Source organism: Grus americana, chromosome 4 (assembly GCF_028858705.1).
Source record: "Grus americana isolate bGruAme1 chromosome 4, bGruAme1.mat, whole genome shotgun sequence".
Lineage (NCBI taxonomy): Eukaryota > Metazoa > Chordata > Aves > Gruiformes > Gruidae > Grus > Grus americana.
Genome location: NC_072855.1, coordinates 76763542 through 76788767, shown reverse-complemented (window position 1 = coordinate 76788767; position 25226 = coordinate 76763542). Strand labels below are relative to the sequence as shown.

General features: G+C 39.6%; 1 protein-coding gene across 2 annotated transcripts; it reads right to left on the bottom strand.

Moving 5' to 3' along the window:
* Positions 1-5557: 5557 nt before the first annotated feature.
* Positions 5558-22254, bottom strand: QRFPR (pyroglutamylated RFamide peptide receptor). Of its 2 annotated transcripts, none has more exons than XM_054823814.1 (6): positions 21712-22254; positions 14003-14161; positions 13324-13385; positions 12291-12526; positions 10754-10851; positions 5558-8828 (listed from the first exon to the last, which is right to left on the bottom strand). In XM_054823814.1, exons 1-6 carry the CDS (start codon positions 22049-22051, stop codon positions 8425-8427), a joined length of 1299 nt encoding a protein of 432 aa, XP_054679789.1. In that variant the 5' UTR covers positions 22052-22254; the 3' UTR covers positions 5558-8424. The 2 variants fall into 2 exon arrangements, with proteins under 2 accessions (XP_054679789.1, XP_054679790.1); XM_054823815.1 differs by having other exon boundaries at positions 8694-8828; positions 10754-10798.
* Positions 22255-25226: the final 2972 nt, after the last annotated feature.

Below are 25226 nucleotides of genomic sequence, written 5' to 3'. Positions count from 1 at the left end.
GAGTTACTGGACCTTTTTATAAGCCATAGTTCAGCTGTCACGTGTACAATCAAGAGGGACATCCACACTTGTTATTTGAAGCAAGAAAAATGAATTCTCCCAGTACAACTGGCACAGCATTGAGAAGCCTTACTTCCTAGGAATTAGAAATATGTAAAGTCAAAGAAATAGAATATGTAAATAGAAATATGTCAGTAAGTAGCATTAGAAATAGAACATAAATAAAGTCAAATTCAGAAATAATATACACTACACACAAGTTACCAGGAAGAGAGCATTAATAAGCACCTGGAAGCTTGAGCTGATGCAAGTTACATTTTCTTCATATACTCAGTGGGCAAGATGGCAAGACAGAAAATATCTCTTGTTTATGCCAACGATGTCAAGTGGAGCTGATCTATTTTACCACAGGGGACTTAACAACTCTAGTAGTGCTGCCCTGGCTCAGCCTGCATCATGCATCACTGCACATCTCTCCACACTGCCCCATCTCACCACCTTTACTGTCATTACAGCTGTACCCAGGCCTGATGCCAAGTGTCTGCCTGACAGCTGCCTGCACTCCTCTTAGTGGATCTCCAGCTCCTCTAGTACAGGGATATTAGATAAGTGCAGATGCCTCAATAATTTGCAAGTTTTCTTAGAATATGCAAGCCAAATGTAACTGGTACAGTGGGCGAGGTCTTCCCAAGGGTGCAGGCAGCTTGAAATAAGGACTGGAAATGCAGTTCATACATCTGATAATCTACCTTAATGGAATGCAAATTCTAAAACACAGGACTGTTTCACTTCATCATCAAAATTCATTGCTTGGTTATTCTAATCTGTATAAAAGAGATAAGGGGGTCACAGGGAACTCAAGGAATTGCTTCAGGGAAAGCAATAGAGCTTATTAAAAAAGGGCAGGGACTTAGTGAAAAAATAAACTGATGAGGCAAGAAAAAGAAAAGGAGCGAGGCAAAAGGCAGAATTTAAATCTCAACTTCCCACTAAACGAAGCTGATTGTCAGGAAAGAGTGATCTTAAGCAACAGATAACTGCAGAGTTCAGTGACTCTATGAAAGCGTAAGGTTCCCAGGGGTGTCACTGGAATATCAAAAAGCAGAGTACAGAAAGCAGCCATCACAGAAACTGAGAACTATAATTCAGCCTTTTCACTGAGTGAGTCCAACACAGTCCAGTTAGCAGCTTTCTCGCTCTTCACAGCAGAATCTGGACACTTATCTTACAACAGTTATACTTCTTCCTCCACCTATCCTGAAATCAAATCTCTTCCACAGCAGAAAGTACACAAGCTCCAAACTGACCAGTAACCTTCCCAGTATTCATACTGCTAGCCTTTCATTGCACCTCTGCTGAATGCTTTACTTCAGACTATGCTGCAAATAGTAGTCATGCAGGTTTGTTTCATACTGGAGTTTGTTATTCATAAACTCTACTTCTTGCTCTGAAATTAGCAGGAATTTTGATCCTGACTTTGTCCACCCTCAGTGGCTTAGTTGTCTGGGTATTGGTAAACAGAGGCATAAGTTTGCAAATTGTCTTTTTGTAAAAATTTAAGAAACCTTCAGGCCCCTTTCTCACTCTCTCAAACTTGACCTCTGAAGGAAACACTTCTTATTTATGATCATCACTGCAATGAGGATTTAAATCAGTAAGTTCTTGAAAATATGAGCAAAGTAAAAAATACCTTCAATATTCATAATATAAAGAACTTCACCGCAGTATGACCAAGACCAGCTTTGCTAAATGGACTCACAGCTTCAGGGAGTCCATCAGGAAGAGTCCTAAATGAGTACAGCCTAAAAAGGTAATTAAGGAGCAAAGTTATGTTAAAAAAAATATGTAAAAATCCATTGACCTTTTTCTTTACAAATAGATGTATTTTTCCTAAAATAGTTGTATTGTAACTATTCACTGTTTGTGAATACTATTCACAAATTATTACTATTGTAACTTCATCAGCAAATATCTGCCTGCAAAAAGACTGGCTTGTACAACATTTGGGAAAAAAAAAAAAAAAAGGCGGCGGCCATTCAAACTCTTTTCCCCCCTCCAGTGGGATGGATGTGTAAGTCAATGTGCTTCTGCTTTATTTATTCAGTCAAGAATTCATTCTTCAGCACTGGAAAATACAGTTCTATCTTGTAGAATTTTTGCTTGAACAAACTGTTGATGCAGAAGGTTTAAACAGTGCACCTGTGATACTACTGGAAAACTACATCTGATCCTCTAACATATCTATACACATTAGAATATTTATCAAGGTGGCATAAAAAAAAAAACAAGTAGCAAGGACACCTATTCCATTTAGATGGAAAAATTAAATGGCTTTACAAATCAGGTATAAGTGCACTGAAAAAGCCTGCAATGCTTCTCACTTATTTCCAAGACATAACAAGAGAATAGTGGACACCTTGCTTAAAATTTAAATTATTTAATTAAGGCTTTGCTCAGGGGCAAGGGGGAAAGATGGTCTAAATAAGAAATTGAATGTGATTAAACCTCTAAGTTTAAGATGTTGGAAAAATCATCTAAAGTCTGAAAACCAGAATTTCCAGTTTATAAAGAGGCACAAAAGTACACATTTACACTCACACATTTTGAATTCTGTACAAGGAGAAAGTTAAGCCTCCAAAGGCACTTGTATTCTGGCAAACAGAGCAAACAGATATAGCGGTCAGAAAAGACTAATATTTATTCCATGAGGCACTGTTAAAGCCTCAGCTGAAACATTGCATACAATTTGATCATGCATGTTTGGAAAGAGATAGAGAAGGACAATGAGCAAAGGAACAGTAAACTGACAAGAGAGACTCCTAAGAAACCTTGGTGTGACTAATTTAGAAAAATGAATGCTTCCATTAGAAAGAGCAAACAAAAAACTAGAAAGCTATCAAGAGATTTCAACCAGAAACTTAAAAAAAAGACATTTTCCTGTAAGAAAGGAGTGCTGACCTAAAATAAGTCTTTCAATGTAAGCAAAATACTATCTCATTTTAGGATAGAGTCCCTTTAATAAACCGCCCATATTCCCCAAACAGCAACTGAACCCAGTGAGCTACACTGCTGACATATATTCCCATGCAAACCTCTTAGAGGCACCATATAAGATTGTATCAGAAAATGGTGATATAGTATTTTAAATATGATTGCTTCATACTAACTTTTATTTAACTTGAATTTTCACTGTTACCATCATACAAAGAGAAATATACATTAATTTACAATAGTAAAAAATTCCAAGATATGCCATTTTCAGAGTCATGTAATGATTTCCTAGTAACAACTGGGGAAAAAAAAACATCACACCCACAAGAACTGCTTGAACAGTGGTAGCACAGACAGCTAGATTTATAGATGTAAAAGAAAAATCACTGGAAGAGAGCAGACTACTATGCTCTTAATTTATTCCTCCAGATGTTCCTACTACACAGGTACAGATTGGTTGCTGAATCCAAGGTAAGCACCTATTTCACCATTAGTTCTGCTCAATCTAAGGAAATGCACCAAGCTTCACCTACAGTTGCATTAGGTCAGGAGTGCCTTAAACACTAATTTACTCCAGTGTGATTTTTTTTTTAAATGCAAGCATCAAATATATTAAGTATAATTTTTTTTAAAAAGTCATATTCATGCCTCTTAAATGAAATCTGGATGAGGCAGCTTTAATCACTGCAGCTGCTTACAGACAAGTCAGTAAGAAAAAAATTGCCACTGCTGGCAAGACAAGAGCAAACCCCAGAATTCCAGAACAGGTAACAATACCCATGCAAGCAGCAGTAACCAGAAGCTGGTAAAGATATGTCCTGGTTTCAGCTTGGATAGAGTTAAGTCAAGGTTTTGCCATAAAACAAAGTAAGATCTAGGGACCTGCACAGAAGATCCAGTTTTTAGAAATAAAATGGCAAGATGGACGTCATCAGATCCCAGTGGATGAGATCAACAAAACAGCTATGTCTTCTCCAACTAGCAAAAAGAAAACACAAGCTCTCTTAGGTGTTGTGAGTTTTTGGAGAATGCGTGTTCTGAATTATAGTCTGATTGTAAGCCTTCTCTATCAAGTGATCCAGAAGAAGAATGATTTTAAAGGGGGCCCTGAGCAATGACAAGCCTTTGAACAAATTAAACAGGAAATAGCTCAACAAGTTTTTCAGCTAAGCAAAGGACTTGCATCTGTGCTTCATAAGTGAGTCTTGGACAGCTGAACCCTGAACAAAAGTTTATACCTACTTAATGTGTGCTTTTCAACAGCCCATCTCTGCTTTGGTCATATCATCAGCCTTCAAGCATTTGTCCACCCTTCCCTCCAACATCTCCCTTACATTTAGGGCATGCTCCCTTCTAAATCCTTACCACCACTATCATTCCCTCCAAAAGAGATCATATTTCATGGGTATTCTACCAGAGCAAACTAGGGTTCAGCAAGAGACAAGTTTTTTTTCTTCTTGGCTGAGAACCAGCAACTTGCAGGGGGTTTTTTTCTGTTCTTATTTTTCACATGAACTCATTTTGCAAAGACCAGGCAGTACTCCTCAAAATGTTAACCATAACCCAAAGTCTTAAACAGCTAACTGATCATCTTTGGAGCTTAGTTTTTATTGAGAATTTGGCTGAGGATGTTCTGAGTGCACACTACCGGATTGAGACATGCCACCTTCTCTGCTACTATTTCTTATCCTTGTTTAGGAAACAACCAAAGCCTACTTGAAAATAGAATGAAACTATGAAACTTCAAGTGGGCATCTCCTGGTCTGCATCTAAGTGCCCCCCTCACTTAATACCACAAATGTCTTATGAAAACACTGTCAATGCCACAGGGGAACTGCAAGTTCTCTAGTTATACATCATCTTCGGATTATTTAATGTCTGCATAGGTATGTGTTAGCCCATAACAGCATCAAGTCTCTTCAATAAAAGCATAGTTCCTTGTCTATTCATCACAAAGTATTAGAGCCCAGCGCCTATTTCTAAAGCTTAAAATACCCACAAATGAACCCATCTGATGTCCTCTGAAACTAATCCTCTACACCCAAAACAATAAAAGAATTCTACCAGGAAGAAATCTCAATTAATATTTATCCCTTCCCCCCCCCCCCCCAAAAAAAAAAAAAGGGGGAATTCTGTAGCAGATGCACTGTTACAGACAGTTACTGGGAGGGTTCACTGCCTTCTACTCACTGTTTTCCTTGTTTATACTCTCTGATTTCAGTTGAGCAAGACCACGCATCTAACACTTTTTCCTGGTCCATTCAAATTTCCAGAGTCTCTGTTCACTTGAATGTGTCCTTTCAGGCTCCTGTCTTCCTCCACATGTCAGCTCCTGGCATCACCTCATTGTAACTTTAAGGTTTAGCCCCTTACAGGTGAGAATAAAATAAATTTCTCTTTAATGGGAGCAAAGTCAAAGAAATTATAAGTGATTTCTAACTAAGATATTAGAAATAAACTTTTTTGAGGAAGCATTTTGCTCAAAGAACACAACAGTTTAGATAAATGCTCTCAGTTCAGGGAAGTAAGTGTGGTTATCTTTTCTGTTCACTGGTCAAATCATTAACCAGAATTTTTTCTGATCAGCTTCACCATGCGATTCTTTTAATATAAGATGGGAATAAGCAGACAAGCTGGGAGGACAGCAGGGCTGTTCTTTCCTCAGCAGTGCTAGCTGTCACTGGTTTGAAGTACTCTATTACAGCCACACACTCAGAAACACGGTATGAGCCACTGCAAGAGACAAGGCTACTAGCCAATTGACCTGATTCAATAGAACAATTTGTTTTGTTAGTTAAATCAAAATTGAAGCTCTGACATATTAAAAAAGCCACCATGGATAAAATCTTGATTCTGGCTTAAGTCAATAAAGGGTTTTCTATTCCCTGCAGCTAGGACTTCTCACAGAATTATCTGGCTCTGAGAAAACTATTGTGTCAAAAATGCACCAATAATATAGTTACTATTAAGGACAGTACGAGAACTGTCTTTAGTAGTTTGTTTTATATTTAATCTAACCTTAGCCACAAATATCTGTGCTGAAACATTTACCACTTCTCTCTTACCAAGACACTGGAAGTTTTTTTCCCCTCTCTCACCTTATTCTGTAAAGTCCTTTAAATCACATCTCTCAGGATTACAGGAACAGCTGGCACCTGTAACAGGACTAGAATTTAATCACTAAAAAAGCACATACAAGCTTATATGAACTTTAAACAAAGACAGACTCCAAGAATGAGGTTTATAGTAGATACACCCAGTGTGAAACAGCACCAGCAATGCCAAAAAGGAATTTTAATGAAAAAAAATACTGTAACAGTTACTCATTGACATAACATTTTATGAGACAACAGAAGAAACAGGTAAGACAAAAACATAAAAGACTTGGAAGCTTTTGCTGAAATCTGTCATTTAAATCAGCAGTGCAAATAAATAAAAAGCTTAAAAAAAATTGTTTTTCAGTTACAGGATCTGTCAAAAGACATAGTTATCATCAGCCAGATAAACTTTATACCAGCTGAAGAAAACTATTATAATAAGCCACCATTAGCCCCTGTTCTCCAGGGCAGAAAACTTAATAAGAGACCCTGGTCTACAAAGATGAAAGACAAGCTAAGACAGAAATGAGCTTCAAAGGAAGTCACAGTTGTAATTGCAGGGAAAAATTGTTGCTGTTGCTTCCAGTATTATTCAAAGGCAATGCACAGGGCCATGCCTGCATGACTGTCTAAAGCAGAACCTAACCTCACTAATGTTGTTTTACCCAGACATAGCTCTCCAAAATTGTTATTTTATCTAACAAATATGCTTATGTAAGTAGAAGTGCTCTTAATTCCTGGCTATCAGGACAAGTCAGGAATCTTCCCGTCATTGCATGGGAGTATATCGTATAGAATATAAATAATACATACGTAAATAAAGAGTTTGTCACAAACCAGCATCAGAATACTTATCCAATGGAAATTTGTAAACATTACAAAAGGATCAGACTACTTCCAATACAAGGAAGTATCCTTATACAACGATAATTCAGACTGAATTTTCATTTACAATGAAGTGTAAAGTAGCAATGTAAAAGAATCTTAAAGTTTACTGCCAAGGGAGCACCAAGGTCCCTTAAGTGAGGTAAGAGATGACAGAAGAGAGCACCGACATTTCACAGGCCAACCTAAGGATCCAACCTAACCTCAGCTGGAGTTGCAAACTATGTATTTCAAAGCCTCATTTACGGGATCAGATCACAGTGTACCATTCTAGATCACACTTTTCCCCACCAGGCCCACACTTGTAAGTATCATTTTACAATTTTTCAGTTTGACACAGAGAGGACAAATATTTAGAATTTATATGGATTTCAACCATGTAATTTACTGTGCAGCCTAAAAATAACAGAACACTGGCCTTGTTCTTAGACAGTAATTAATCCACTTTGAAGATGATGAAAAGACAAATTTGTGCATGTCTTCAGAGAAATGTCTGGTCAAAAGACCGTAATACTCTATTGAAAGTCTTCCGTAGAGTCCCAACAGGCTCAGGATCTGGCCCTTATATCCCTCCAGAAAATGGCAATACCATACTTTCAACCCGTAAGTCATGTATCCAAGCATGACTGTAAATGAAACTCAGTGTTTACTCTATAGACCAGGCCTCCAGCACCTGCACGCTCTCATGCAGCACTTTTTCAATTTCTACATTTTTCAGCAGAACAATGCAGTTTACAGGGCAGTACACTGGCATTTAAATCTGTACCCAAGAATTAACCTGTGAAAACAGCACATTAATTATGCATGCATTGTTAATTTCTAATATGCTTCCTGTTAACAAAATCTGAACATGCATGCAATGTTTAAATCTTAATCTCTTCAAAGTCAAATTCTGGCTGGATCTTTCATATACTTTTTTTCCCCAAAATAAAATTGCATCTCAGTCTGCATTTTTCCTGACCTCTGATCTGAAGCTCCTCTGTCTTCAGAGCTGCAGAGAGCACACCTTACAATGTTAGACCCATGTCAGATTTCCAAGTTGTCCAAAAAAATCGTGCACTCTCTCCACAGTTCCTGTCTTCTGGCATTCAGCCATGTATGGTCCAGCAGTGTGCCAGCATCCAGGCACAGAATAAACAGAGCAAGCAGTAGTTGTTCGTTTTACCTAAAGCAGAGGGCAAACAAGCCCTAAATCAGCCTAGGAAGAAAAATGTGGGATTTTTGTTTTGGTTTTCTTGGAAGTCACACAGTAATATTGTTTTCCAAAGTTTTACTCCTCATCCTTATAAAATATATTACATTTTCTCAACCATTATCCCAACATTGTAATAATCCACAAAATATTTTTCCCCTCATTGCAGCATGCAAAGTAGAAAACTATTTTAAAGTGGCTTATTCAAAGTTATCATGTAAAGAGAATGCTTTTTCCATTCTCCAAACCTTTGTGATGCTACTGTCCATTTCCTAATGCAGAATGCACAGTAAGCTCAGAGCTGAATAAGGCAAGGTGTCTTTTTAAATTCCTTTTGGAAGCAGGCTGATCGCAGAACTTGACTTCAATGTTGCCATCACTGAATGCCTCCCTCCTGGCTTCATCTGAGTCAATGGGATCTCTTTGAGAAACACTTGCCTTCTGCTGCCTCATAGTAATCCCTGAGTTCCCAAGTTGCCTCGCTGGTGATATGTTTTCTTTGACAATGCAGAAGCAGATGGCAGACAAAAAATTTTTCTTGAAGTTTTCGTTCATGAAAGCATACACAATAGGGTTGCAAATAGAATTGAAGAATCCTATAACCTGGACGATTGCAAAGATCATTTTGACTGTAACATCATCATGCACCTTTTCAAAATTACCTGGAAAGGAAAAAGGAAATATGCTGTAAGCACAGAATGGCATAACTGCCTACAACTCAGCCTATTTATATCCAATCTGGCATTAGAAGCTTTGGTTTAAAAATCAACAAAAGACCTTGCTCGAGGTTCTCAATATTAGCAACAGGGTTTCATCAGCAAGGAAAAACCAAGATCTACCTACCACATAGCCCTGCTTTGTGTATAAATAAATAAGAACAGAGTGATTCAAAAGAGGCAATTTATGAGCCAAAAAACTTGCCCAATGGCCAAGTGACAGAAAGCTTCCCGTCTGCTAAGTATAGGTCTTGTTTATTCGAATGGTTCTTCTGGCTCTGCATTTCATGTCCATATCAAATGTGTAAGTACTTTAACATCAAACCTGTCTTCTCACTGACCATACACAGTTTCTTGCTCTGTGCTGACACAGATCAGCTCATGGAGGTAAAAATGCATCTTCTTGGTCACATCTCTCACTTTTCAATCATTGAGGTCAGAGGACTGAATTCCCTGAATTCAAATACTCAGCACCAAACTTTGGATAAGCACTACAAAAGTTTACATGGCAAGTGAAATAAAGGTCTTGTAGCACCTGAAATAATTCCTGAAATTAGCAATGAAGAGAAAGGAAAGAGTTTATAAAGTATTATGGGCAACTTTAACATGGGACAACCCAGACAATTTTAATAGTTACAGCTTCTGCACTTCTGATCCTGTCCAGGCATAAACATCATTTGGTTCACCTGACTGGCTGCAGGACTACTGATTTATCTGCTACAACCCTATGTGTGATAGAAGACAAAGAAACAGCTGCTACCTTTGGCAAGTAGAGTACAGCAGCTACCGAAAACTTCCTCTTGTTCCTACACATAGCCTGCTGCATAGTCCCATGTGCTATCCCAGTATCCATGCAGGAGACGGGAGATGAACCGTGCAAGAATAGGGCAACTAGCAAAAAGCAAAGATAATAAGCATTGAGGGCATTTCCAAGCTAATATCCAGTCCAGAACACTGAAAAAGTTCAACTGGATTCATTGGGTATTATCACTATGATGTCTAGTATTTATATTTCTGATATGTCTACCTCATTAAAACCAGGGGAAGTGAAGGGATAAATATTTCATAACAGTTTAACTCAAAGCAGTATGACAACTTAAGCAGATGCAAATAGAAGTCTTCACACATCAAATTAAAACTGAATTTGAATTACAAAGTTACTTGTTCAGGAGGTTTTATGCTTGGAAATAACTTTTACCTTCCAGCCAGGTACTTCTGACCTTTCAGCAAATGAGGGTAGCATGACAGACATAGAAAGAATCTACAGAGATATGCTCACCATGTTAATAGTAAGTCTTGCTTTTTCTCAATTCTTGTAAGGCCTAGCAAACGTCCTTTCAGGACTGGATTATGTGCTGTACTAGTTGAGAATTGACAATCTCCTCTCTAAGGGGCTAACATTCTAAAAGAGCTGACAGAAAGTTTGGGTTCCCTCCCACCCACCCTGCAACAAAGTTCAGTAGGGTTTACAGCAAGACAAAGATTATCTTTTTTTAAAAATTTTTTATTTTTTTTATTCACACAGCAGGGAAGATGAGATTGGCTGACACACAAGTGTATTTCAGATAACTCATCTCCCAAACACTACATCTGATAAGAGGTTTTTTTCCAAACGTACTCATTTTCTGAGAGCACTGCAGATCTATCTATCACTCATAGACTTCAGAGGAATTCATCTATTGTTGGCTATGCATCTCTATTACAAGGCAGTGATGCAGAATTTATAAGTACAACATTACCATTTGTTAGCAGAAGGTATTCTATAGCTGAATGCTGCAGCAGCACTAGCTTTTCACAACCCGTAGTTCCATTATCAAAAAAAAAAAAAAACTACAAAAGACTTTATTGTATAACCCATGGCAGATACTCACTGTATTCTATCATCATGTGAATCACATGGAAAGGGGCCCAACAGACTGCAAAGAGAAACACCACTGTCACCATCATAACAATTGCTCGTTTCTTCTTCCTGAAATTGCATCAAGACATTCCATACTGAATCACTAAGAATTGACTGGCAGTTAGACGTGTCTCCAAGTTAAATCTGTAAATGTGTTCTGATGGTTGCAGATGCAACTAAAACCTTGGAAGAATGCTCAGAAGTACACAGTTCCCTTTGAAACAAAAAAAGGCAGCATCATATAAATGTAGTACATCAATTAACACCTTTTATCTCTCTCTTTTGAGAAAGCAATGCACTTTGCAGCTGCAGCAAGCAATCACATTAGCATATCTTTCAAGGCATTTTTACTCTATTCAAGTGGATGTGAGTCCAATAGTAAAAGATGGGGGGAACCATATGAAATTCCATTATAGCTCAAAAAACAAGAGTCCCTCTCTACATCTGAGAGCGCTAACCATAACTGCAGCACCTGATTACACAGAGAATTTGACAGAGTGTAAATTAAAGTACACCTGCAACATTCAACCTTTGCTAGTAGGTGAAGTGCTGGAATAAAAGCAAGAAACACACTCTCTGCCTCCACTGTAGTATCTGACAAACTCAAGGTATACATGATTGTCATCCCCAAATTGATATATAATTCATATAACTACACTGATAGATCCCAAGATGGATCTCTCACTTCAGCTAAAGCAGCAGCACTTCACTAGTAGCAGTTACAGGATCTTTTCCCACTGTGTGAAAGTAAGTTGAGGAGTAGCCCAAAGATTACGTCATCTTAACTTCTATGAGATTGCACCCTCTTTCAGTTTTGACTTATGAGGGTCCACTTCCTTAGGTGCTTTGTTAGACAAATATCATTAAAAGGCATCATTTATCTTAAATACGAGGCAATATTAAGGGTAGCCCATACTAAATAGCAAAGATAATAATTATTGATTTTCATAACTTTTCAGATAGAGCATTACCATCTGGATAGTCTCACACAAACACATCTGAGAACACTCAAAACTTTGGAAGCTATATCCAGTTAAACTGTACCAAAGTAGTTTTTAAATTAATTCTGATTTTTTTCCCCTGTATGTCAATATGCTTAACTTATAATAGGATCATAAAGCAGTGTTCATAGTCTCAGAATCATATGAAGAACTTTCCATAGAACATATGGAAATAATGTGGCAGCATTTTCCCCAAGTCATCTTCTAACTCATGGCCTATATCTTTTAAAAACAAGCATTTCACAATGCATAATATGAGATTTATTGAAAGGGCTTGACTTTCAAGGTGTGGCTACAGTATACTGTGAAGAAAACAATCTGTTTAACTTGCCTTAAATTGGGTACTTAAGTATTAAAAAACTAGTTAGCTTTAAAAACCTGTTCTATGCTTATAGACTTCCCAATGGATAAGATATTTTTTTTTGCATTGATTTTCAAGAACTGTCGGGGGGGGGGGGGGGGGGCTTTCTAGAAGTCAAAGTTCCAAGTGTATTTTACTTTACAAACCTTGATATTTTAGACATTTCACTCCCATGAATGGTTTGAAGAACTGAAGCATCTCCCACTCGTTTCTTGATCCAGAGTTCATAGCCAATTTTAGTGTACAAAAAAAGCATCAACATCAGTGGAAGAAGGAATAGTATAACAAGAATAAAGGTTGTATATATCTTCTGATAAATAGGACTGGCCCATTCTTCCAAGCAACAAACATACACTTTTTCATACAGAAAGTCATATTTAACCTGTAACAAGTGTAAAGGAGATGAGTCACTACAGTGTTTACCCCAAGTGTAAAAACCAAGCACTTTCAAATATCCCTTGCTCTTAATACAACAACCAAAATTCAATAGACTTTTCAAAGTGACAAAATTCTTCCAAGCACTTTTCCACATCAAGTATTGGGTTGATCCAAGCTGACAAAGAGTTCAGGAGATGCTCTGATTTGCACTCCTCAAAACTTTTTTTTTTAAATGAGGATTTTCAAAGGAGATCCTGGCTACACATTTTGCAAATAAAGATGAGTATATAGAAACCTCACATATTAGTCACTTAAAAAAAAAAGATTTGTTAACATTCAGACTCAGAAGCAGCCGATTATGACAAGCTTTTTTTTTTCCTTCTCTCCTCCCAAAGTGTACAGTAACTCCTTAAACTATAACGGCCAGCTAATTACATTTTAATCTAGGCAGAGTTCTTCCAGATCTCGGGGAACACTATGTCATCCTGAAACAGTAACATACGCTGCATGCCAGTGCACCTATAAACCTAAAGGAAGCCACAGTGGTAGTCATTGATGTAATTACTGCTCTTTGACATAACTGCGGAGAGTAGACATGACTAGTCCCTGCCAGTAGTCCTTCTTCCTGTGCATGCAAGTCCTAATCCTTAGCCTTTCTCATGCTGGCACACAGAACAAAAGCTTCACTTCTCTTATCCCACTCTCATTTCTTAGGAGTTTATTCAATTTCATTACTAAAGGTACAAAAAGATACAGCAAGGACTGAGTTTAAAACGAAAATTCCCATTTCACCTAACATACCTCAAGTCGTTGCACATGCCACATAGGTGACCCAACAATAACTGCCAACAACCAGACTATGCCTGTAAACAAATACATTTTTTAACACTTTGTACAACAAGCAGCATAAGTTTTGGTATGAACCGTTTAACAGCTTCATCTTTAAAAAGTCAGGGAAAGTAGACAGTTTAAATAAAGAACAAAGTTTTCTGTAAGACATGCATCAGTCAACATTGAGATCAATAACAGCACGCTCCTCTGTTACCAGTTTTCATTCTCTCAAACTACCTTCATTTATTGGTATTCAAGGCTAAAGGCAACTTAATTTGCATGAGCAGCATTATGTACATTCTCTTTGCATTATACAGCTGTGACATTTGACATTACTTTAGCAATGCTTGTACATTTTGAACCTTTCTTAAAAAACAAACAAACAAAAAAATAAATAAAAGGCTGCCAGAGTCAGAGTCTTGGTTAAGTAAATCTTTGACTTCAGATTCTAAGTTTGTTGTCAGGGTTTTGCTAGTAATTACTATACATATAGGCACTATCCTTGAGCTATTTTATAAACATTACCAGACTTATCATTAACTCTACCTCTAAATCTCTGGTCATATCAGCGCCTTCTGGTCTGTCATGCCATCTACACTGAAGATTATTTCTCTATACACGCAACTACTGGAGATGCCTAAAATCTTACCAAGCATCGTGAAAGCTCTTTTATTGGTGTACTGCCATTTCATTTTTAGTGGATGAACAATTCCCTGGTGTCTTTCCACAGCAATGCAGGTCATTGTAAGAATCTCAGTTACAATAGCAGTGGATTGAACAAATGGTACCATCTTGCAAGCGAAGGCACCTGTAATAGTCAGAAAGTAAGGTATGCAACTGTTGCAGTTCATGAAAAAGCTATTAATACTAGAATTCATTACTAAAGTGCTACTGTGCAAAAAGAACAGACCAATATTCTTTGATTTAACAGCTAAACTGATAAGTCACCTATTTAAACTATTCATCAAATGCAGCTTTCAATATTCATTCTTCCATCGTACACGCTACACTTGCATAACCAAGACTTCTAAGGACATATTTGCTTGCTCTGTATCAGTCTGACTTATTCTTATTTCACTTTTGACAAAGTCTTCCATAATCTGTTTTCAAGTGTGCCAAGTTACAGGGATATTTATTACCTTTTTATCTTGGCAGATTACTCTCCAGTTGTATGAAGGCATTGAACAGCTTTATTTTGTTATTTATTTCTTTTTAAACAACATACTGCTCAAACAATTTCAGATCCTAAAGAGGACAATTAGTGAAAGAGTAACATACTAAAGTAAAGAACAAAATCCCACGTAAGATAAGTGAGTTTCAGTCAAGATTATTTAAATCTCACTCCTTACAGTGTGTTTGGAATCATTAAGATAATCACCATTTGGATAAAGGAAGCATTTGCAGAAGAAAGAATCCCTCCTTCATTTTAATGGGGGAAGGAAGGGAATGTACAGTGTTTCCTGGCTCTACACACAATGAAATAATGCTGAAAAAGCAGAGAGAATTTAAGATAGATTTTTAAAAACAATGTTTAAAAGTTGTCTTCAGACATACCAGTCATCAACATAAACCTACAGCAGCTGTCAAGAAAACAGTACCTCAAATTGTAATAAACAGAAGAGGCAAGTAGCCTGTGAGACGGAAGAAAGCAATTAGAGATATTTGTCTTTCAAAGGTGAGAAACAGAATTAAGAAGCAGGGAAGTATGCACTCTTCTTCAAACCTATGAAGAAAAACGAGGTAAGAAAGGATGAGATCTACTTGCTTCAAATAAATCTGATATATCAATTAGAACAGTACATTCACTGCCTACAGATAACTGCTGAAAACAATGCGCTTCAGTTACACTGCAACTTCCACCCAACAACTTCACAATAGTCAGTAAGTGACAATCATATAATAAATTACATTAGAAAATAGTGATTAAGTTTCTCCAAGAGAAAAAAAAAACTTAATATACACATATACAATATCCTCTTACCAAAAAAGTAGTCTCCTACTTTGTAAAAGAACTATCTCTAACTAAACAGACACCTCACATTTTAATCATTAACTGGAAAGATACAACCCCTATCTAGAAAAATAGCTATGAAGTGCAGACTCCAGACATTAAAATTTATATAAACCAATGTTTCTTAGCTGCTGATTTAAATCATTAATTACTAAAGCCACCTCCAGTGTCAAGTGAAAGGATTTAAGAGAAGCTCTTAAAGCATTCACTTTTTTCCACACTGATCATCTTGTTCTGTTATCACTAATTCTTTATCTTAAACCCCTACAGCCTTTAAATCATTGAAAACAAACAAAAATTATTATCTGCCTCTTCTTTCATTGAAGAAGGGTGCAATAAAGGCAGGCAAAAAAAGCAGGCAGAATATACAGTTCCAGCAGGATTTGGCAGCTAAAGCCCATCTGACAGCAACCTCACATCCCTGCATTCCCAGTCCTAGTCACCCACTCTTAGAAGATAAAGCAGTCTACATGGACTACTCTGCTTCTCTATATATTACTGTTAATCAACCCAAATCAGATTTCCTCTCAGGCTTCACGATAGATCACCTGGTAAACAGAATATACAGGATTAAAAAGTGAGAACAACTTCAAAACAGAAATCCCTCTTCTATTGCCTGTTTATGTGCATCCTATCCTTGAGTTAACCAGCCACTTTCAGAACAAAAGGCATTCCCCTTGCCCCTAAATCAGAATCAGGACATAATGATAAAAATCCAGGATTAATGCAATCACTGACTTACTCTTAAACAATGTTGAGTTTGATTCATATGAAAAGTCTGGCTAGATCCTCACTTAAACTGAAGTTTAAATTCTTAAGCTTGACTCCAAAATTTGTGTGGACACCAGCTCCCTGACGTCATGAATGAACATTAAATGAGCCAAAACTGTAAACAGATGGACATTGGGGAAAATGGGTGCTACTTTCTGCTTCCCAATGCAAAACACACAGCTAGACTTATTCCAGGTCTTTCAGACACCTGGGACATTTTTATACTATACTGCACAACATACATAACACCTATGTAATGCTTCTAAATGCAGAGATAAACACAGCTCCAGTACATTAAGCATTCTGGTAAGACCCCAGCACTGATGCCTTCTTGTGCTAAAACTAAGCACTGGGGAAACGTCAGTCTATTTCTCAGATTATGTTTCACTTTTTTTTTTTTTTTTTGACACGGCTACACTGAATCTTTCAGAACAGAATTTTGCTTCAGTTCTTTTGCAATCTATGAAGTAGTTTTAGGCATCTGATATGCCCAATGTGCATAAATCAGAATCTGATTAGTATTTTTCAAAGATTTTCTGAAGGCTGTTTAAAAATACTGTTTCAGCAAGTCTTTCCAAGAAAAAATAAAAATCTCCTTTTTTGCCTGCTCATTTTCAACTCACATCCCCCAGTACATAAACAGGTGAGTTTTTAAAATGTTATTATTAATACTTTACCTAATATCTTAAATATGTATCAAAATGTTTAACTTTCTACAAGTAAGACCCTCAACAAACACTTCCAATAGATTGTTAGTGAAGACAGCACCACAGCATTTAATACTGACCATTTCCAATTGGGAAAGGAAGTTATTTGCAGAGGAATACTGAGAATGAAAACAATTAATTGCTTCTCTTTTTCAAGAAGCTAAGACGTTCCCAAAAGTATTCCTTATGCACTGCTGAAAACTGCATAGATTATTCAAGCAATGATTCGTTTTCCCCAATGATAACACATTCAAAAGGCTGAAAATATAAATGGTATTCCCTTAAACAATTCTTTATGACCTCATTATCAGATGTTGCGCCTGTAACTATGATTTAGCCACTTCATCACCCATTTAAAAGATCAGTTTTTATTTTATTAGAGTAACAAAGGCAAAATCCTAAAACTATTCTCAGATAAAAGTTAAATTGCTCCTTCCTCTGTTAAAATGTTGTTGATCAAGCCCCGGCACTAAAATCTCTATCACAGCTTGTAAATCAGTTCTCTGCAGCTCACGATGCAAGCAAGCTAAGTTTTCTTGTATTTTGTAACTTCAGGTCAGAAAACAAGTCAGTCATCATCCTACAGATAATATCCTTAAGGGTCTTTCATACTTGGGCAATACATTGTTTTATATAAATTCTTGGGTGTACAGGCATTTTGCATCCTTAGTAGTTTACAATCTGCAATGCAGAAGTCTCTCACATGCTACCTACAGAGGATAAAGAACATTATACATACATCTGCCCAGAAAAAGGCATGAGCGTAGCGCTTGATAGTACATCTGTGGTACTTTAAGTCTGTTTATGGTTAACTACAGCAGCTGAGGTAAAATGGTATGGCATGACCCCATGCAATTAGACCACGTACCTCAAATAGCCTATAGTTTATTTCCCAATGCAAGATGGAGTCCACACCATTCCCTCTATGCTGCAATTTGAAAGTGTGGACCACACACCTTGGGCTAGCTGACTGTCATGGTTTTACCCCAGCCAGCAGCTGAGCACCATGCAGCTGCTCATTCGCTCCCCCCCCATCGGGATGGGGGAGAGAATTGGAAAAGTTAAAGTAAGAAAACTCATGGGTTGAGATAAAGACAGTTTAATAGGTAAAGCAAAAGCCTCATGTACAAGCAAAGCAAGGAATTCATTCACCACTTCCCATGGGCAGGTAGGTGTTCAGCCATCTCCAGGAAAAGCAGGGCTCTGTCACGCATAACAGTTAGTTGGGAAGAGAAACGCCATCACTCCGAATGCCGCCACCCCCCAGTCCCTCTTCTTCCCCAAGCCTCTTATAAAGTGAGCATGGTATGGAATATCCCTTTGGTCAGTTTGGGTCACCTGTCCTGTCTGCGTCTCCCCCCAACTTCTTGTGCACTCCCAGCCATCCCGCTGGCAGGGCAGTGCGAGAAGCAGAAGAGGCCTTGGCTCTGTGTAAGCACTGCTCAACAATAGGTCCATAGAACAAAAACATGTCTATATTATCAACACTGCTTCCAGCACAAATCCAAAACATAGCCCCATGCTAGCTACTGTGAAGAAAATTAACCCTCTCAGCTGATACTAGGACATTGACTCAGGTATTTCACACTGCCCACTCTCCTCCCCCTTCCCTACAAGGCTCACATCCAGCTTCTCTGCCCATGGCTCCAGTCTTCAGGCAAACTTGGATCTGCAGCTTATTTCAAAATGCAGCAATTTGTGAGTAAAACCAAATAGAAACATGCAAAGATGCAGGATAGCTGTCACTATTATAGTCTCACACAGTTATACAGATTCTTAAGAGATCAGAGAATCAAAAATGAGACAGATTCATCCATTTTTGGTCAATATGGTGCTGCTCACAGTTGCTGCCTATGTGGAGCTAGCAGGTCTGTGTTAATGCTGCATAATCACCTGGCAAACCAAGGCACACATTCACTTTCATGAAACTGCAGTTGCTAAACTGTAGGTGAAGTTAAGATGTATTAACAAATACACTATGGAAAAAGTCATGCCAGTGCTTTAGTTTTTCCCATCTCTGTCAGAAGTTCTGATAAGTGTAATGCAGTGAACCTGAGAAAACTTCAGTTTCTAAAGAATTCTGACAAACACTATCTATTAGAGGATCCACTTTACCATCCATAATTTGAACTACTTTACATCACCAGCTATCAACATTCTCCTTGGAGTTCTACTGTAAACTATGCATACCTGAAACCCTTTGGGGTGAAAGAGTTTCACCCTTCACTTTAGAAGGACCAAAGTGGTAGGTAGTCCCTTCTGATAGAATCCTATAATATCTTAAAAGATAACAGCTACTCTGAAACTGTGGCTGTTATGTTTGTATGTTCTACCTCTACAGTCTAGAGTGTTTGCAGTTTTGCACCTCTCATTCTGCTGTGGGTTTCTGAAGGGAAAAAGAAAAGAAAGAAACACAAACACACACATATAAACATGGAAATAAAGAACCACTTCCATATCAAAGACAAGTACAAAGCATATTCATGTCTCAGTTCGCATCAACTAGTACAGATGCTTGTTTTAGTGATGCAAGCACAGCTAAATCAAGATATAAAGTGACTAAATGCTCAGAAACCCAAAGATATTTCTAGCATCAAGCGTCTCAGGATGCACCACTTTTTCCAGGAGGAATATCTAACATAGTCAAATCACCTTTTTCTTAAAGGAGTTGGAGTTTGCACTGCTCAGAGATGTTGCATTAAGATGGATGCAAATAAGGTTTTTCAGACTACAAAATGAAATGCAAAAGGAAAATTAAACCAGTAAAGCTAGCAAGGAAAAGACTCACTGTAATCACGATTCATGCTTCACAGTGTAAGCCTCAGGAATCAGATACCCTTGGGATACCATCAGTTTACATCTCATTTGTTTACCTGAATTTTACTTCACACACACCCCCCAACAGTGAAGGGTAACACCTATTATGTTACTTATGTCCTCCCAGTACTGTGTTAAAGCTAATTATCTTAACAGGACCATAAAGGCTGATAAAAAAACCAATGGAACCTATGGAGCTACTTGTACTGAAGATGCTCTAGCACAGCAAAGAGGGTAAACAAAAAGTAAAGCACGCACAACAGTATACTTTAAAGTATCCAGCTACTCGAGATCTGAAGGTATTTGTTGCAATCTTTTACACTCACTACTAACTAGATTTTTGTCAAGCATCCTCAGTAACAGAAGGTAAACGGAAAGATATATATTTTCCTCATACTGTTCCACATGCCTGTGCCCTATCTGCTGTAATTCACTTCAGGTGGGGGCTTCACCCCACCCAACTTTTAGTTGATTCTGGTCAGATGTACAGTCAAGCTGACAGACCAGGGTCTTCCTTATGAGTGAGGAGAATTGCACCTCTTATCTTTAGGAAAGCTACTCAATTCAGTCCTCTCCCCTTTATGCGAGATCTGTTGATGCCACCAGTAACTTTCTGCTGTATTCTTCTTTGAGCAAGAACTGGAACTACTATAATCAAAATGACAGCTATCCTCCTGTGCCTTCAATTTATTCCATGATTTTTATTTACATATCCTTATTAGTTTTGGGGTTCAACACCTGTACTCTCTTAAAAGAGTGGTTACCTCCCCTAAAGACAGCTCGTAAGAAAATAAAACAGCTGTCCTTACTATCAGTAGCCCCTGAGTTTCCTGAGGAAACTTTCACTGTCTCCCAACAACAGAAGCACAGAAAGCCTTGGAAAGTGAAACATAACTGTGTCATTTTATGAACATTCTTTCTGTTCATATCAAAATATTCTGAAAAATATTTCAATTTGTGATTGTACAAGATGTTGTCTGCTACTTGCTGTAAAACAGTTGCTTTTATTTTTTCCACTTACTGTCAAATGCGGCTTTAAGATCAAGAAAAGTAAAATAAATACCATTTGCAGTGTTACTTCACCTTTATCTTTTTGTTACTTCGCAACTTTGGAACTGGGATGCATAAAAAAAGAAAAAATAATAATTCCTCCTAGGCATCAGGGAAGCCTTGCCCAAAGGTCCTTCACATCAACAGGAATACAATATAATTCCCAAGATATAAACATATCTTGAAAATAGTGCATCATTTCAACATTAATTCTGCATGTTCTCTCACTCTATTTCTCCAAGGACACATTCTTTTTCCTCACAAAAGGTTAAGGAGGTCTGATTCTGAGTCAACTGCTGTCAGAGGAACTTAAACTGAATAAAGATTGAATGATATTTCACTTGCCAGACAGATTTCATTAGTGAAAAAAAGAGAAAGTACCGCAAAACTACCTCATCAGCACCGCACGATATATAGTTTCTCACACACATACTCCAGCATTTGACGAATACAAGCATGAAAGAGCACTAGGTTTAACATAACCTGAGGGAGCGGTGTAACCGTTACTTGACTCTGCGGAAAAGCAGCTGACGGCAGGCTGAGGTAACTGAACTGCACACCCGGAGACAGCGCCCCAGTCCTGCGATAAAAAAACTACAGTCGCCTGAACGCGACCAGCGGCTACAGGGAGAGCCGACGTCTGAAGTTTTCACCGAAGAGTTTAAGCCCTGTGCGAGCGCGAAGAGCTCCGCAGGGATGCGCGGAAATAACGCGACCCTGAAGGAAGGCAGCAGCCCCCTCACAGCGGGGCGGCCGCGCCCCTTCTCCTCAGCGGAGGACCAGCCCCAACAGCCGACGCTGCCCGGGGCTCACCGCGGGGACACCCCACACCCCTCCGGCTCCCTCACAGACGGCGGGAAGGAGAGGGGTCTCAGCGGCGGCGCTGGCCACAAGCACTGCCCCACCGCTGCGCCTCAGCAGCCGCCCTCTCCCCACCTCCCTCCAGCGGCCCCCGAGTCCGTAACGGCCCGGGACTGTCTCTACCCCGACCCCGGCACCCACCGCCGAGCCAGTTGGAGGAAATGTTCTGCAGCATGGTGAAGGGGACGCAGAAGAAGGCGATGAGGAGGTCGCTGAGCGCCAGGGAGCAGATGAAAATGTTGGTGACGGTCCTCATGGCTTTGCTGCGGGTCACCACGTAAAGCACCAGGCAGTTGCCGAAGAGCGCCAGAGCGAAGATGAGCACGCAGATGAGGACGAAGGCCACCTTGGTGCGCCCCGGCAGCTCCGGGATGTACACCAGCGGCTGCAGCCCGTAGAGGGCGATGAACTGCTCCCGCGTCACGTTGTTGTCCCGCAGGAGCTGCGCGAACTGCTCCGGGGTGATGTTCAGGGACCGCATGGCGCCCACTCCCTCTTCGGTCTCCTCGGTCTCCTCAGCGCCGCCGCTCGCGCCCCGCCATCGCCGGACCGCCGCCCCTCCGACGCTCTGCCGGAGCGCGGGGCGAAGCAGCTGGTGCCGGACGGCACCTCGCGCTGGGAAGAGGGTAGAAAAGCAGAGGCAGGGGCGCGCAAGCCCAGGAGCAGCCCGCAGGAGACAGGGCAGCTGCTGCACGACCAGCTCCGCCCGGCAGCAAACTTCGAGGCAGTGGCACCGCCCGCAGCCTCCACCGCTTGCCGCGGGGGGCGGCAGCCAATCAGCGCGTAGCGCGGGCACAGCCCGCAGTTGTGGAGCGCGACGGCCGTTAAACGGCCGGAGCAGCACGCGCCGTTGGTTGCTTCTCGCCATTTCCTATAGAATCCAGCGGTAACTGACTGTCATTCACGGCGCGTGTCTCCTCAGGGGAGGCTCGAAATGCCCAAGGTGGGAGCTCAAACGACCAAGCAAACCTCTCATCACATTTGGATCAGGTTGTGAGGGAAAAAAGAGAGACTCTGTAGGAGGTACACAGCCTTCTGCGTGAGGGGAGATTCATGGCACCCACAGCGGGTTGCGCAGCTGCTGGTCCGTGTCTTGACCAAATGAAGTAGCAGAGGGGTTTTATTCGCCCTTCCAGCCACCTCTGTGCCAATGCCGCTGCAGGCCCTTGTATGATGATGAGCCAAAGCTCAAACAGAAAAGTAATCTTCCAGACTTTTGGCTATTGAGCTCACTGAGATCCTAGGAGGCTCCTGAAGATTCCTTTCGCGGGCAGATGTTCACCAGCAGTGCCAGAGGAGGCTTGACAGAATTCATCCCACTCAACCTAGCTGGCTAGGCTACTTAGGTAAGGTTACGTCGATTACTAAGGTGTGCTTAGCTAACTGCAACGGCAGTTGAGAAAATGCCACTGCAGTTTAAATGTGGATAATAATGCGAGTTAAGGTCTAATAGAGAGGTAAAGTTGAAAATATGCATTGATTTGTCTTCCAACCTGTTTTAAATTGCCCAGTATGGCTTTTTCCGTACCCCCTTTGTACCATATGATAATACATTTAATAGTAACAACTTGTTTTTAATGTCATATAATAAATTATCAAAAAGGATCCAGAGAAGGCAATAGCAATACAGAAAACTGTTCTGGCCATGCTTTTCCCTCCCCACAGCGATAGATGTTTCATAAGGAAACATCACCTGGGAGAATGCTGCAAAATTAGATTTTGTACAGAAAGGGTGGTCCTTGCCCTGGGTACATGTCTTTAACTGTACCAGGGAAGTATAAAACAGAATGAAAAGTGTAGCAAAAGCTGTCTGTTCATTAGATATTATTTATTAGATATTACGTTGCTGGCTTGCCAAAGAAAATCAGAGAGGCAAAGACACTTTGTGTCATCTTTGAAAGAAAATATCTGTGTGAAGTGGAAATCAATGGAGAGAAGTTTCCATGTCTGTGTTGTTACGTATATATTCCAATCTGCATAAATCAGTCCTCCATATGCTAACAATCCTCTTTTAAGATACAGCTCTATGGCAAAGAATTAAGAACCTCTTTATTATCCCATTGTGAAAGGACCCTTCACCCTTCCTTGGTGCAGTATGGTCCTGTGTTTTCCTCTTGAGACCAATGTAATCAGGATCCCTCTCTGACAGGCTTCCTAAACCTTGTTCTGGAAGGCAAATGCTCATCAGACTGACTTAGTTGCCAACATTCAGACAGTCCCTTTCACGTTCTCTTAATCCTGCCTTGTTGACTAGAAAAGCTCACTCTTTTAGTCCTGTAATGATCCTGCTGAGATTATGCTCCATAGCACAGATGGAGTTCTTTTGGGTTCAATTTTCCCAGCACCTTCCCATGGACTATACACTACACCAGGTGTAGCCTAAAGCCACCTTCATGTACTCTGTTCATACACCCTTTTCTATACCTCTTTTTCTTTTCCTTTTCCCTCTTCCCCCTGCCCATTGTGTTAGTAACAGAAACCCCACTTTAGAAGCTCTTCTGTTAACAACAAACCAGATGCATTTCAGCAGATTTCATTCCTATTATAAATAAGGAAGGGCTAAATGTGGATAAGGCCGGTCTTTGTCATCATGGATTGCAGTGTTGTGTTATTCATTGCAAAAGCATCCAAGTGTATCAGAAACTTAACAAACAAATGGGAATAAGCTCTAACCTAAATACTGCAAATAATCAGGGTTTGTGGTTAACATGGACATTTGTTTTGCATCTATCCTTATTTTATTACTATGATTGCTCATTACAAGTAATCAAACAGCATTAAAAATGAAAAACATCTGAACAGTTAATCTAAATAATATAAACAAATCTTGAAGCTGTAGGCTATGGAAGTGTGCCATTACATCTGTTGCAGATTTATCTGGGTTTTGTGTGCAAAGAAAGGCATGATGCAGGTAATTTTACAGATAACATTTGTCTTGAATATTTACCCACATGGAGAAGATAAATGTAGGATTTACAGAAACTTTCATTCTCTGTGAGCATTATCGATCGTCTTGGCTGAAGCAGTAACAGCATAGACATCATACAAGTGACACAGCAAATCACTAGTAATCGTATTACCCAGCTCCTTGACCCAAATAAAATTACATTTGGAGTAAAAACGGTTGCGTTACAAAAGGTGACCCCGTCTAAAACCTGCTAAAATTACTGAAATGGCTTCTCTGCTTCGCTGGGCTACAAATGATTGGTAGGTAGGAAAAAGTGTTGCTTGCTTTTCAGGGCAGGCAGCTAGTGTTCTGCCTTATCCTGCACCCTGTGGCCGCAGCCGGCTCCTGCTGCTTCCTACAGTCCATAAAGCAGAGCAATATGGGGCTGCTCTGACTCTCCCCACTGTCATTCAGCTCTTCAATAAAATGACTGGTTGTGTAAACATATTTTTTCTAGCACTGGAAAGAGATGGTGTGCATATCTTTTATAATCTACCTCCAAGTCCATTCTGTTTCCATTGAAGTCTATGGAGTTTTGATATTTACATCACTGGGACATAGGTCCTGCCATTACATAATCTTTGTAATACTTCTGTGTTGGGTTTGCGTGGCAAGGTTTTGGTAGCGGGGGGGCTACAGGGGTGGCTTCTGTGAGAAGCTGCTAGAAGCTCCCCCTGTGTCTGATAGAGCCAATGCCAGCCGGCTCTAA